The sequence below is a fragment of the Sesamum indicum genome, linkage group LG11 (genome assembly GCF_000512975.1).
Source record: "Sesamum indicum cultivar Zhongzhi No. 13 linkage group LG11, S_indicum_v1.0, whole genome shotgun sequence".
In the NCBI taxonomy this organism is placed as follows: domain Eukaryota; kingdom Viridiplantae; phylum Streptophyta; class Magnoliopsida; order Lamiales; family Pedaliaceae; genus Sesamum; species Sesamum indicum.
The window spans coordinates 2,354,444-2,370,044 of NC_026155.1; the positions used below are offsets into that span (position 1 = coordinate 2,354,444).

The following is a 15,601-nucleotide window of genomic DNA, read 5'->3' on the forward strand; positions in this document are numbered from 1 at the left end:
AGAGTACTAGATTAATTTTTTAAATTACAGACGGTTTACGTATAATTACACTAAATTTTATAAGAACGCGGTGTTGTTATCCCTAATCCATTTCTTTATCATTTTTCTGTACTCGAAATAAAATTATTCTTACTCTAAATAAAACAATTCAATAATAGACTAATTACATTATAAATGTTAATATTTTGTTATATAATCGACTACTTTTTACTTAAGTTATGTAGTAAAATACATGAGTGGTAAATGGGCGAGTTGGATTGGGTTAAAAATGGAACGGGTCCAACATGGGTTCTAATGAATGGATCTAAAATGGGTCGTGCTGTAAATGGTATAAATTATTTTATTAATTTGAATCTAAATGTTTTAAAATTTTGCACGATGGAAAAAGGAAAAGGACAATATTTGAAATATTGAAAAAGATAATTATTACTTGTATCACACATTATTTCTGAAAAATGACTATGTACATTAAAATTCATTTGCTAAATTATAAAATAAAAAAATCTACTAAATATCTACAAAATACTATATTTTATCAAAATAATTCAAAAAATTCTGAATACTTATCTTAAATGAACACCAAGCCGTGCAACCAAATTCTCTATATTTGTTGAGAAGTAATTCTCATTTTCATCGCCTTCAGACTTATAAGCTGTAATATAAAAAAAAAAAATACATAAAAATGTAAAATACATTATTAAATAATTTGAAATAATAAAAATAATATTATAAGTTTTTTATTGAAAATTAAGTGTTATTTGTGCGCGCGATACGTATGGAGAAAGAGAGAAAAGCGGTACTTTTGATATTAGTACATTAAATTATTATAATATCAAAAATGCCCTTCAACTTCTCGTTGAATTAACTACTCAATCAAGTTTCTGTAGAAAATTAATTCCATGAAACTACACGTACTAAAAAAGTAAATTTACCTCATTTTTATTTAAATTTATTATTAATTGAAATTGAAATGATATATTAGTATGTTGTTTTGCATGTATATATAATCATCACTATCGATACAATATATATCCTACAAAAAGTATCGATTTTTAAGTTAATTAGAGTAAAATATTGTTGATAAATTAAAAAGAATTACTAGATAATTTTGTATATGAAATTGTAAAATAATAAAAAAATTTAATATAGAGGAACAAATTATAAGTTTCAATAAAGTAAAAACATAGATATTATGCGCGTAGGTATTGCGTGCCACCGTATCTAGTTTTATTTAACGTAAATTCATATCAATTTATTTTAATTTATAACTAATCTAACCCGACCCAAAAATTATTGAGTCGGATTGAACCCATGGGTCTAAATCCATTTTAACGCCCCGAGTAAAATATACTCGTTATGTAATATTTTTATTTCAAATTGGTCCAATTTGGGTTAGGGGCATTTCTTGACCTATTCTAGAGTTTATATTATGTCATATCAGGACATTATCATAGTATTTGATTTTATTTTTGGCCTACCTCAGATATGGGCTGAAATATGATAAATATTTGCCTTGATTTGTTTTGAAAGTTTTGGTGGTGTTTTGAGATATTTTGAAAACAGTACCTTATTTATTTTTTATCAAAATAAGTCTACATTAATTATAGGCCCTACAACTAAAAAAATTATATACATACTCATACATATATATAAATATATATAAAAGAGGCATGATTTGACAATGAACAATAGTTTTTATCTTCTTCTAAACAACATCAAATATACCATACTTATTTTATATTATCTTCAAAAACAAATCCAAACATACACACTATCTGTAATACATATTTATTTATTTTTATTTTTCTCCCTCTATCTCCACAAAACACATCAAAATAAGTTCAAAATGAAACTAAACATAGTGTATATTTTTTAAAAGATTCTAAATTATAGACAATCAGAATATTAAATTTAAAAAATAGATATGTGGTTGCAACAATTTATTATTTTCTAAACTATAAAAAATGATTGAAATAAGCAACAATTTACTATTCTCCAAAGCAAAAAAAAAAAAAAAAAACTGAATGAATATCGAGAATGATTAAAGTAAAGTAAGAAGTTCCGACTATTATTTTTCGTTGGAAATATTCAATTTTTGAGAACCAAAAATTAAAAATATTCTATTTTATAGGTATTTCAAGTTTATGCATTTCGAAAATACAATTAAAAAATAGTGAACAAAATAAGATTCGAATTAGATATATATATATATAGTAAATAAAATATTTTTTCACGTAAAAATATGTAAAATTTGCGAGAAACTACTATGACTTAAAGTAGTTTTATGAGATAATTTTACGAATTACGTGGAACTAGAGGGGCTAGAATAAATTTAGTTGAAACTTAAAGGATCAAAGTGCAATAAAAGGAATCTAAAAACACGTGTTATTCTCCAACAGTGGGAGACAATTATTTGAAAGAAACGGAGAAAAAACGGAAAATGTGAAATCGATACGTTAGGGTTTCTGCCTGTGCTTTTAAAGCGGTATAATATATATATAGAGAGAGAGAAAGAGAAGAGAGAGCGATATTTGTACTGTGTATCACTCCTTCTGCTTCTTCACTGTGTTATACCGCAAAACACCAATTAAGCTAAGCCGCCGCAGCAACAATGGAGCAGACTTTCATTATGATCAAGCCCGATGGAGTCCAGAGAGGCCTGGTTCGTACTTTTTTTTCTTTTTAGTAAATATTGTTTTGTTTAGGGTTTCGAATTATTGTAGGTGGTTACTGAATTCGGGATTTGTTCAAGGGAACATCCTTTGCTTTAAAAAAAAATGAAGAGAAGGAAGAATGTCTATCTGTGGTGTATTTGTTTGTGTAAAGCAGTATGTGGGTTGGCGAAGGAATGGAGAATTTGTTTTTTTTTTTCTTTTTTAATTCAGTAAAGTGGTAAAGTTAAATGTGTTCATCTGTGGATTGATTTTGGTTGGGAAGATGTGGAAGAACAGCAGTGCATCTTGTGGTTTATTTGCCAAAAAAAAAAATAAAAAAAAAATCAGTTGAGGATTAAAAAGTTGAATTTGAGATGTTATTTGTGTGTATGTTCTGATTCAGGTCGGTGAGATCATTGGCAGATTTGAGAAGAAAGGTTTCACTTTGAAAGGTACTATTTTTCGCCCAATTTATGAAAGCTTTCTCTTGTTACTAGTAAGTGTGTCACATCCCAATATCCTATCTATGTGTATCATTTTGAAGAATATGCAAAATAAAATATTTATATAAATTGTATTATTTAATTTTTGTAGAGTAAAAAAGTACCTAAAAGTAAATATATTAATAAGATAATAAGTTAATAAACATTTTGATTTATAAAAAATTATTGATAAAGAAACATAATACATAATGTTGGAGTTTGATGGAAGAGAAAGGAAAAAAAAGATAACTACCCAAAGGAATTTATGGAAGAATATGATAAATGGAGAAGTTAAAAATAGTTAATTTAAAATTTTGCAAAATTTAAAAACAAAAAGGCCGCTGTCCAAAATCCAAATGGCACATCTACCTGCATGCATAATTCTTTAATATTATTTAGAATAAAATATTTGTTATTTAATAAAGTATGTACAAAGAAAATTGTAATACTAGATTTATAAGGAAGTACTGATAAAAAGAGGATAATGATATAATATTAGGAAAAAATATACATGAAAATAGGCGGTTGGGGGAAGAAATAACTAGCAAAAGATAGAGGGAGAGTAGAAAGTTAGATAAATAAATAAAAAAATTAAATTAAATACTAAAGAAAATATAAAATAACAGACCAAGAAAGGTGAGACACCAAGAGACCATCTGCCTTCATAATAAAGTATAGATATAGAATCAATTATAGATAGATAATGATAACGGTAATTAGTTCCTTGATATATTTGTTTGTTTCTATTTTCTTTCATATCTTCGAAAAGTCTTTTCCATTCAGTTTTACTGTAATTTGTTCATATAGGAATACAAATGACCATGCTTGGCTGTTTATACATTTGTATTGGTATTTGAAGTTTTTGATTTCTTTTCTGGTTATATTTCCGTTGTTGTTACTTGTTATACAGGTCTGAAGCTCATTACTGTTGATCGTGCTTTTGCTGAGAGGCACTATGCTGATTTGTCGGCAAAGCCGTTCTTCAATGGGCTTGTTGAGTACATTATCTCTGGCCCCGTTGTAGCAATGGTTTGGGAAGGTAAGAATGTGGTAACTACTGGGAGAAAGATAATCGGGGCGACCAACCCTGCTGACTCTGCTCCCGGAACCATCCGTGGTGATTATGCCATTGATATTGGCAGGTAAGTTTTGCTCTCAGTTATGCTGGTTTAAGGTGTTTTTCATGCTGTTTTGTTGTAAACTCTGTTTCTCCGATGTTGTACATGATGCATTTTATTAGTTATTACCATGACGTTGCCTAAGAGCCTGCATCAAACCTGTGCTGTTGCAAATGTAGGAATGTCATTCATGGTAGTGATGCAGTTGAGAGTGCAAGGACGGAGATTGCTCTTTGGTTCCCAGAAGGAATTGCTGAATGGAGCAGCAGCCTCCATCCCTGGATCTATGAATGAACTTCTTGGATCAAACCTATTAATTATGTTGTATGACTCTGTCACAATTTGGATCCTGTTGTATCGCTATTTTGATTTTGATCCCATCGTAACGCTATTCGAATCCTGTTGTATGGCTATTTGTAGCAAATTATGAATTTTGATCTTTAACAGGATTTGTGAATCTTGTGTTTTGGAGGTTATTGATGTTGCCTCAGATAAACCCCTAGAGGTTGGGTACATCATTGTGATTATTTTGCTGACCATGAAGATGCTTAGATGTGCCTATTAATTGAATGCAATCCATCAGCCGTGCAGCATCAACGGGAACCTGAGTAATAATATTAATATCCAATTAACCAAGTTAGAGCATCTGCAGCAAATGTAGGTCGAAATCTAATGCAAATTAGCACAGAAATGTGTATCCTGTTAAGATGCTTGGTGTCCAAATGTTTAGACGCTCAGCTCATTAATATCTTAACCATTTCGACCTATGAGTATTTATGAACCAACCCAATAGAGAAGGCTAAGAAGGCTGTAGGAAGGCAACTCTTCTAGACATGTGATGTCCTCTTGGAGAAGCTACGTCCGCTGATGTCCTCTTGGAGAAGCTCCCACGGCGGGTAGCTTTCATCACAGCCTGACAAGACAACAGCCGAACGGATCATTTGAAAGAAAATGTGGCAGAAGAAGATCAAGAATCATGTTGGGTAGATTCAATATAAAAATGAGTACCTGTTCACTATGACCTATAATTGAGAATCAAACCCGGAGTTCAAAAGAAGATAAGTCAGGCCCATGGAGAAGGCAGCCGTGTCAGCTTCAATGTTTGGTTTAAGAATTTTGGGATGTGGTTGTTCAAGTCTTTCTGTAAAAAGGTGTCTGACATAATAATGGAGAATGGGATTGTTTTTTCCCTCTTTTCTCAACGGTTGTTTTTGAGGAATACTTCTTGGCTATGTTTACTTGTCAGTATTAGATTGTATAAGTGAAATAATAGAACCTAATTTGGTGTTTACTTCAGTCGATGGGGGCCGGGTTTTGGACCCAAGCCCCATAGATTTCACAGTAGCATAATTCATCCCTCATTTTAAGATGATTTATTAGCTATGTGAAATCAACCGTCTCCTGACCTTAGTTTAAGACATGAAATTGTACATCGGTTCTCATCCTGGACTAGGCATCTATACTCAATAACTCGAGGAAACCTATCCCACCTATTCAGTCATTGTTACCACAAGTTCTTAGAGAAATGTGTATTAGAGCGTATAGGAGATGCTACTGTCACAATATTGATAGGGGACAGATTCTCTCTTGGAACACACTATCCTCCCTACATACTCTGACTGCACTAGATAAGACTTATAATGTTTGTATCTTTCAAAACAAACATTGCTCGCCAGATCTAAGCTATAGTCATTATATGTATGTGACTGTCATGGTTTCTCAAGTCCAAGTACTAATCTTGTACTATAGGGGTCGGGAATCCTAATCACACCGACCAAGCTTGAGGAGGCTTCCATATGACGATTCTCATGAGTCAGTTCAGTCAGTTGACTACCTTGCCAACTAACCCACTAAAACTGCACGAACGACCTACATCTCCTACTGATGAAACACGGTTGCAGTACTTATGCAAGTCTCTACAAGGCACTTGATGTCCTATCTCCAAGTCCTCAACTTGGAATGTTTTAAACCTATCCATAAAAGTCAGACAAAAATAAAGAAAGCCCTTAGGTGGGAAGTTAGGGAGATCATCAGAAGTAGGGACTTGAATCACAAATTCGATAGAGTCAGAGGTTGCATGGCATTCTCCCTCATCTACCGAAGAACTTACCAAGTCTATCATTGCCTCCCACAACCTTTTAATCTACACTACCAGTAGACATGATTGAAAAATAAAATGAGGCGGCAAGGGAATCTTACCTAAAGCATATGTTGTAAAGGAGTAAATACTAATCAAGGAAGAAGCCCTAGGAAAAAATTCGAGAACCTGCAAAATAAAATTTCAAAATTTTGGTGAGTATCTGGTCTTGAAGAAAAGAAAGAAGAAGGAAAAAAGAAGAAGGAAAAACTAACCCCAATGCAATGAGCGTGTAAACAGAATAAAGGAGGAAATTGTTCTGACTATGGAGCAGTCTCGCAGTCCCATCTGCGCATGACTTAATGCTCCTCTCTCCTACCTGGCGCTGAGCCTCTAATCATAGAGCACATGTTTTCCATGCATAGCTAGGTTTGCTTCTCTCTTATCTTCTTAGCACAACAAGATGCAAGTCCCAATAGCCAAGCAAGATTTTGCTTGCTGAATGAGTAGGGACAGAAAAATCTTCTATTTTGAAGGACTATTCGGTCCTACTAATGTAGTCCGACACCGAGTCTCGCACTCCTGGAGTAGGAGAGGGGAGTGATGATACCCCCTCATACATTTTTTCTTCCACGCTAAAAAATAAGGTGTTGGGCCTCATTGGGCAGCCCAACAAGTCAGGCTCTGCTGGCCATGAACTTTGACGGATACATAAGTTCGTGACCATATGCCCAACTGTAGAAAACATGGTTAAGTTGAAAATTTTATCTAGAAATTCTCACATATAGACATTGACAAGCCCCCAATTAGAATATATATCGCACCTATGTGGGGGAAGAAATAAGAAAATAACAACTATAGTCTCAATTCCATCATCAGACAAATCACAGAAACAAGAAATAAGTAGCATCTAGACAGCTACACATAAACAAACAGAGAATGGGAGAATCAATAATGTACATTTTAAGTGAAGTTGAACTCATCACGACGAAAGACTCGTCTAGATACATTAATTTCAAAAAATCAACAAGAACTTAACAATGTGCATGAATTTCAACAAAATTCAATTAGTGCTTTGAAGCTATTCCATATTAGCACCTAGTTGTTCATCGGTTTACTCATTCGTATTGTAGGAACTACAACAGTCATAGGTTACAAAGGTTCCAAACGACGTGTTTAACCCAAAGTAGATTACTTTTTTAAAAGGTTGAACTCAAAATTTAATTAATCCAATTAATTAAATTCTTGAGTCATCCATCCAATGAATTATCTCAAATAATGATTCAATTCTCCATGAATTAATTTAATCTAATTAAAATAATTTGTTTCTTCCAGGCTTAATTCCATCACTTCTGCAATGATTTGTGTGTGACTCTTTAGGTTCACCTTCAGCTAGGCTTGGGCTTGTTACGAACAAAATTAATTAAATTAAATTTTTATATTTAATTATCCCATAACCAGAAATTCTGTTACCACAGGTGGCCGTCTAGCAATGGTCTATAGCATTAGAGACTAGGTAAATATTGGCGTGGACATTTAAGCTCCAAGTTCCATACGGGTACAATCCTACTTTCAAATGTCTCTCGTCCTTAGTTTAGGGCATGGAATTGGACGTTGATTCCCATCTTTGTCTAAGCAATTATGTTTTATGCTTGAGATGTGTTTACTCTATTGATCCGATTTAGGAAACCTATCCCTAATCGATCAATCGCTTTGGTTAAAGACTTTGAGAGTCTAAACCATCTCAGAACTCATAGGAGAACTACTGTCAAATACTGAAAGGGACAAATTCTCTCTTGGAATCCTCTGTCCTTGCTACATACTCCGATTGCACTGGACAAAGCTTATAATGATCATATCTTGAGACACAGTCACCGCTTGCCAGATCTAAGATGCAATGTTCATATGCACGCAACTGTCATGATTCCTCAAGTTCGCGAAAATTCTAGTCACAACGACCAAGCCTTCAAGGCTTTCATGTGAAGATTCCTGCTAGTCAGTTCAGTCATTCGACTATCTTATCAACTAATTCATTACAATTGCATAGACGACCAACATCTCCCACCAATAAAATATGGCACTTTAATACTTAGTGCAAGTTCCTATAAGACTATCGATGCCTTGTCTCGAAATCCTTGACTTCGAACGTTTCAGATCAAATCTCATAAGTTGGTCATGTAGCTGCCAATTTCTACTCAACCCAACTCCATAAGTTTTAGCCTTTTAACCTAAGGTATCTGTTATGATATGGAAACACCATTCAATGAAGTAGTAAAACACAACAAACACATGAGTTAATGATGAATACTTACTCTATTCATCATACTAATATTACTTTGATAAAGGTTGACGAATAGTTCCAAAAACAACCAAACTAATTGACTTTTTAGTTACCTATTCTAACACCATGGTGACCAATATCGTACAGAATACAAAACTGAGGGAAGGACTGGAGTATTTTGAGATAATGCAGAGTGTGGGAGTGAAGACTGATGAGGTGGCATTGGTTGGTATTATCAATGCTTGTTCTCAGTTGGGCGCACTTAAATATGCTAGTTGGGTTAGCAATATGTACTTAAAGTTTAGATGGGTGGATGACGCCTATAAGGTTAACCCATGCATGGATCACTATAATTGCATGGTAGATCTTTTAAGCATAATGTGACACTTAGTCTCATTAAACGCATGCCTTTGTATCGCAATGTTGTTGCCGAGGAGATCTCTTGCTACTTGTCGTATATACATTGATAGGGCATTATGATAATTATTGATAGAAATAACATAAATGCCCCTAAAATTGGTGCTTATTATAGTATTATGTTAAAGATTCACATCTTCTCGATTCAAGTCGGGTCGCCCGACCCGACCCGCTCCGGCAACCCCACTCTAATGACCCACTATTGAAAGCTGTTGATTTACCTGACAATACATAAGGTAAGATCACAACACGTGGCACAAGTAAGGGACCCTTTCAGACACTATAAGTACACAATTTATATTTTATTTATGGCAAGACATTTATTCCACTCAAACTCGTATTTAATACGCTAGATCACTTTCTTCTATCTCCACCCCGTCACTAACTTAGGCGTCGGAGGGTCTTAGTTGGAGACCTCTGAATAAGCCTCACGATATGCTCTTTTCTTAGGTCCCAATGTTATCCCGAGGGTGCGTGAGGTGACTAATGACCTAAGACCCTGATCAGTTGGTGCCGTCTATGGAAAATTGAGAAAAGAATTACTTGAATTCGAGATGGAAGGAACCTCCAGAGGAAGAACTCTAAACTCACCTATAGGCAACCTTTAAGATCATGAGGAGATATGGCATAAAGCTAAACCCAACCAAATGCACTTTTGGAGTTAGGGGAGGAAAATTCCTTGGGTAAATGATAAGCAAAAAGGGAATCAAGGTCAATCCAAAAAAGACAGAAGCCATAATACAAATGAGCTCGCCAAATACAATCAAAGATGTGCAGAAGCTAATAGGGAAGACCGCATCCCTAGCTTGCTTCATATCCAGGTCGTTAGATAGAAACCTACCTTTCATCAAGACGTTAAGGAAGGTGAAGGACTTCTAGTGGAAGACGGAGTGCGAGCAAGCCCTCAAAGATTTGACTAATGGAGGGACTTATTTATTAGATAAAAGTAAACTTTAGGGGTGCTAGATTTAATTATTCAAACCACATGGAGTCTACGTATAATTATACCAATCTCAAGGGAATGGAGTGTAATTATCCCTGAACTTTTTAAGTATTTTCATTATAAAATTATTATCTTTAAATTATATAGAGTATTGTGTATATATATATATTATAAAGTATAAGTTTCTATATTAAAAAAAAGTGTATTCTATAATAGAATTTGTATAATTCATTATTTATTGTCTAATTAGAAAAAAAAAAAGGAAATAGAGAGTTGATTTATATATTCTTATACCATAATGAAAGTGTATTTTTATAATTAGAAAAATTGGCATTAGAATTACCAAATTAGTGTAAATTATCATTTATGTCCTCTACAAATTAATCAATTAATTGTAATGAAATAAAATGGTGAAGGGATCTTATAAACATAAAGAACAAATTCTGTAAAATTGACAAAATAACTTCCACTTTATATATAAAAGAAGATTTTTTTTATAATTAATATATATGCAATAATGGATGGAGTAGTCAGTAGTGTATCATATTGGTTTTTGATAAACATATTTATATTCTTCTTGAAAAAAAAAAGATAAAACATATTTATATTAGTAATATATATTATACATATACCTCCCGCCCCATCACTTCCCCCCCCCCCCCCCCCCGCCTTCAGATACAGATACACCCTCTCTCACTCGTGTATATATATTTAGTCAATATTTATTATCTTAATGGTTTTCTTTCTGTTTGCCTTTTCAAACTGAAAAACCTTCCAACTGATTCGAGTAAAAGTAAATGTGTAATGGTTTCACTCTCCAAGAAGCTGATTGCACCTATAATTAGAGCTTCAATCCCCATCTCGGAACCCATCAGGTTCGGTGGACAAATCCCCTTCATCCCGTTTTCTAAGTTGCAAGAAATCAAACACTTGGAATCCCAACTCATTTCCACGCTAGAAGAATGCAAAAACCTAGCACAAATCAAGCAAACCCACGCTTATACAATCCGCAAATGCCTTCACGAATCATCCTACATCATGGCAAAGCTCCTGCGGATGCTGTCGAAGATAAATATTTGTATGGAATCTTATGGAGCTCGCATCTTTTCCCAGGTGATGTACCCCAATGTTTTTCTTTACACAGCTTTGATTAGGGGTTATTGGGTTGATGGGTTGTTTGGAGAATCCGTGCTTGTTTATAATTCCATGAGGAAAGATGGTATCACTCCTGTGACCTTCACTTTCACTGCCTTGTTGAAGGTGGCTGCGACTGAAATGAATGTAAATTTTGGTCGGCAACTACATGGAGAAAGTATTAAGTTAGGTGGGTTTAGTGAGGATTTGTTTGTGGGAAATGTTTTAATTGACATGTACTTAAAATGTGGTTGGCTGGATTGTGGGAGGAGAGTTTTCAATGAAATGCCTGGACAAGATTTGATCTCTTGGACTTCGCTCATTGATGCTTATGCGAAGGGTGGAGATATGGATTCTGCAAGTGAGTTGTTTGATGAGTTGCCTGTGAAGGATATGGTGGCATGGACAGCCATGGTGACTGGTTTCGTACAAAATGCAAAGCCGAGGGAAGCATTGGAGTATTTTGAGAGAATGCAGAGTGTGGGAGTGCAGACTGATGAGGTGACATTAGTTGGTATTGTTAATGCTTGTGCTCAGTTGGGGGCACTTAAATATGCTAATTGGGTTAGAGATGTGGCTGAGAGCTTGGGATTTGGCCCTGCAAATGATGTGCATGTAGGTTCAGCATTCATTGATATGTACTCCAAGTGTGGATGTGTGGATGATGCCTATAAGGTTTTCAAGAGTATGCACAAAAAAAATGTTTATTCCTACAGTTCAATGATTATAGGTCTCGCAATTCACGGGCGTGCAAGTTCAGCTATAGAATTATTTGAGGAGATGGTGAAAACGGATGTGAAGCCCAACTCAGTGACGTTTATTGGGGTTCTAACTGCATGCAGTCATGCTGGGTTGGCAGAGCAGGGCAAACGTTTATTTGAAATGATGGAGAAATCCTATGGTGTTAAGCCATGCGTAGATCACTATAATTGCATGGTAGATCTTTTTAGCAGAATCGGATGGTTGGAGGAAGCACTTAGTCTTATTAAACGTATGCCTATGGACCCCAATGCCGGTATTTGGGGAGCTCTTCTTGCTGCTTGTCGTATATATGGAAACCCTGATGTTGCTGAAGTTGCAGCAAAACATCTATTCAAGCTGGAACCTGCAAATATTGGAAATTATATATTGCTTGCAGATGTTTATGCAAAAGCCGAGAGGTGGGAAGATGTACTAAAGGTAAGAAAATTAATAAGGAAGAAGGGATTGAGAAAGAGCCCTGCATTTAGTTGGGTTGAAGGGGAAAAGGGGGTGATTCATGAATTCTATGCTGGTGATATGACCCATCCAAGATCTAGGGAAATTAAGGGGGCACTCGAGAATCTTATTAACAGATTAAAAACAAATGGTTATCAACCAAACCTGAGCTCTGTGGTTTATGATGTGCATGACGAAGAGAAAAGACGAATTCTGATGAATCACAGTGAGAAGCTGGCTCTAGCATATGCCTTGCTTACAACAGATGATAGCTCAACTATTAGAATTGTGAAAAATCTAAGGATATGTGAGGATTGCCACTTATTCATGTGTGGAGCATCCCAAATTACTGGGAGGGAGATCATAGTTAGGGATAACATGAGATTCCATCACTTTTGTGACGGGGCCTGTTCCTGCTGTAACTTTTGGTGATTGAAATGACAATGCTATGGGTGAATCAGAGTGTGTTTGTCATTCTGGAAGCTATTTCATCTGTTTCGGCAACTAAGCTTAAGTTGCAGAGCTATTTTGCTTGTGGAATTCCATAATGAAATTTGGTAATTCTCAAGTCCTCCCTTAAATATTCATTCGGCTTTTTTACATCTTGCCTGTCGAACTCAATATGTTTAGATCATTCAGTGGCATCTTTCCTTTGATTTCCCGGTAGATAATTTACAATACAATGAGAAACATAGTTTTAGATCCTACCACTATCTCCTTGACTGTGTTCACTGCTTGCTAGCGTTCTTGATATTCTGTTCGTTCAACCTCTATTATATTCTTCCAAATAGTATTTCTTTTTTCAACAAAAGGAGGCCCACATAACAATAAAGACCATGATCTGTAATTTAATGTTCCTAGTGTAATCAATTTGATTGTTGTCTGGGATTTCTACTCTTAATTGCAGGATTTCATTTAGCCAATCTCATGTAGGAATTCCTTAAGGAGGTTTTGCACTCATTATCTGTTGACAGTTCATGCTCTCATCACCACAACCAAATTGAACGTGCACTAGTGCCGAGCGCATGTACATAGTCTACTCAACTTCAACCATATTTTCCAACAACAAAGAAAGGAAAAGGGCATTAACAACTTCTGTCACTATACTAGCCACCTCTTGTGGGAATCATAATGAAGACATCCATAGAATTCTGTCCCGAAGTTAACATTGGGGTAAATTACATTTTTGGTCCCATAAGTGGACATGTTTTCAATTTTGGTCCCACACTCAGGTCAATTTGCACATTGAGTCCCATATGTGGTTTTTTTTTTTCAATTTGAGGACCATTGAGGGATTTCCATCCAATTGATAACGGCAATTGCTCTCTCTGTTAGTCAATACAATCAAAAGAAGAGTAAATTACATTTTTTATCCCATAAGTGGACCTGTTTCCAATTTTGATCCCACACTCAGGCCACTGTTTTCAATTTTGGTCCCATACTCAAGCCAATTCGCACATTTACGTGTGGGACCAAAAATATAATTTATTCTTATTTTGATTGTATTGACTAATGGAGAGAGCAACTGTTGTTATCAATTGGACGGAAATCCCTCAATGGTCCTCAAATTGGAAAAAAAAACCACATATGGGACTCAATATGCAAATTGGCCAGAGTGTGGGACCAAAATTGAAAATAGATTCACTTATGGGACCAAAAATGTAATTTACCCTTGACATTGCAGCCAATATGGAATGTAAGACTTCAACAAATCTAGTTAATGGTGATAGTTTATTGTGGACCTTTCCTTCATTGCAAATTGAGGAAAGCAAAGCATTGATGAATGGAAAAGTTCAAAATGGAGGCTGCCAGACTGAATTTTGTACTCCAGATATGCTGGGAGCCTCTCCAAATGTGCGAATGAGTAGAGCAAACGATGAACATCTTGAAAATCAGAAAGTATTTCTGGATGGTTATCACGGGAATGGTTTCATGGTCAGATGTTCTGGCCTTTCAAGAGATATTCGGTGTATTGAATTTTATGTCCGGGATGCTCGTGTCTTGTTGCAGCATATCCATGCTTTGATGATAATGTACCAATAGATGGTAGAGTTCGTCTATTGAAATGCTATATCTCAACTTGCTTGCCTTCTAGGCTTATATGTACCTGGGTGAGCTCTACTTTTCTTCTCCTTGTTAGGTTTTTTCCTTTATTGTATAATTGTATTTGTCATCTTTTAAGTAAAAGTCCAACGTATATTTCAAAGTTTGCCTTCGCTTGCATTGAGTTACATCGAGGCATGTATTGCTATTATGCTTCTTAAATATTTCAAATGTTAACTCAATTTGGTTACTAACATACTTGTGGCTCTAGCTTCTGCTCCTTTTCATTTGATGGGTTTTCATGACACTTTCTTCGTTTAGGCTCGAATTATTTCTCCAGTCGTACAAACTTAACAGATGGATGTACATTTTGATTTGGTTCGTGTTGCTTCATAAATTGACGGGGAACTCAAGAATCATCAGTAAGTAACCTGTCAAAAGAGTAATAACAACACAACAGAATGGTTCTCCTGTGCAGTAGAGCGCTTCAGGAATATCTTTCTTGAATTAGGTGAAATTACCATGATGTGAAAAAAGCAAGGTGAAAACAGAACATATGATAAGATAAAGGTGATCTAGAATAGTTAAATCATTATACATTTCCCTTGAGAAAAGAAACAAATAAGGGAAATTTGCTAAATGCGAAAACAAGGATGAAACTGCAATAGGAGTTTGTCTAGTTCTATATATAAGACTCGTTTCGCTTGAGCTTTTCATTGGGAAAGAGAGAAGGTCTAAAGCTCGCTTGTGATGGATCATGCACCCAAAATAGGAGTTGACATTAATGTGACGCCCCAAATATTATAATACATAATTGTAGGATTAATTGATAAATTTTCGTGAAATTTAGTTAATTAGCCACTAAATTATGGGTCATAATTGGAGCATAATAACACTTGAATGAATTAAATTGGAGTTCGTTATAATATTTTGGGATAATTTCTATTAATTAAGAAAATTAGGAAGGACGTAAATGGTATTTTGAGAAAAGTCTAATTAATTAAATAAAATAATAATAATATTATATATATATATAGTATATATATATAAATAAGTAATATAATGTAAATATAAATATGTAAGTTATATATATATATTAGTAAGTGATATATATATATATATATGAGAGAAAGAAAAGAAAATTGAGGGTGGGCCCACCAGTCCACCGCCTCTCTTCTTTCTTTTATTTTGTTGTTTTTTTTAATGAAGATACACATACATAACACACACACACATTGCCAACACACACACACAC

The 15,601-nt window shown here is 34.7% G+C and overlaps 2 protein-coding genes across 3 annotated transcripts; both read left to right on the forward strand.

Moving 5' to 3' along the window:
• Positions 2,467 to 4,737, forward strand: LOC105173245 (nucleoside diphosphate kinase B). The gene is made up of 4 exons (XM_011094933.2): positions 2,467 to 2,662; positions 3,058 to 3,106; positions 4,047 to 4,278; positions 4,434 to 4,737. Exons 1-4 carry the CDS (start codon positions 2,612 to 2,614, stop codon positions 4,546 to 4,548), a joined length of 447 nt encoding a protein of 148 aa, XP_011093235.1. The 5' UTR covers positions 2,467 to 2,611; the 3' UTR covers positions 4,549 to 4,737.
• LOC105173244 (pentatricopeptide repeat-containing protein At5g44230) lies at positions 10,643 to 14,509 on the forward strand. 2 transcript variants are annotated; one of them, XM_011094931.2, is made up of 2 exons: positions 10,643 to 12,860; positions 13,211 to 14,509. In XM_011094931.2, exon 1 carries the CDS (start codon positions 10,777 to 10,779, stop codon positions 12,733 to 12,735), a length of 1,959 nt encoding a protein of 652 aa, XP_011093233.1. In that variant the 5' UTR covers positions 10,643 to 10,776; the 3' UTR covers positions 12,736 to 12,860; positions 13,211 to 14,509. The 2 variants fall into 2 exon arrangements, with proteins under 2 accessions (XP_011093233.1, XP_011093234.1); XM_011094932.2 differs by having other exon boundaries at positions 13,237 to 14,509.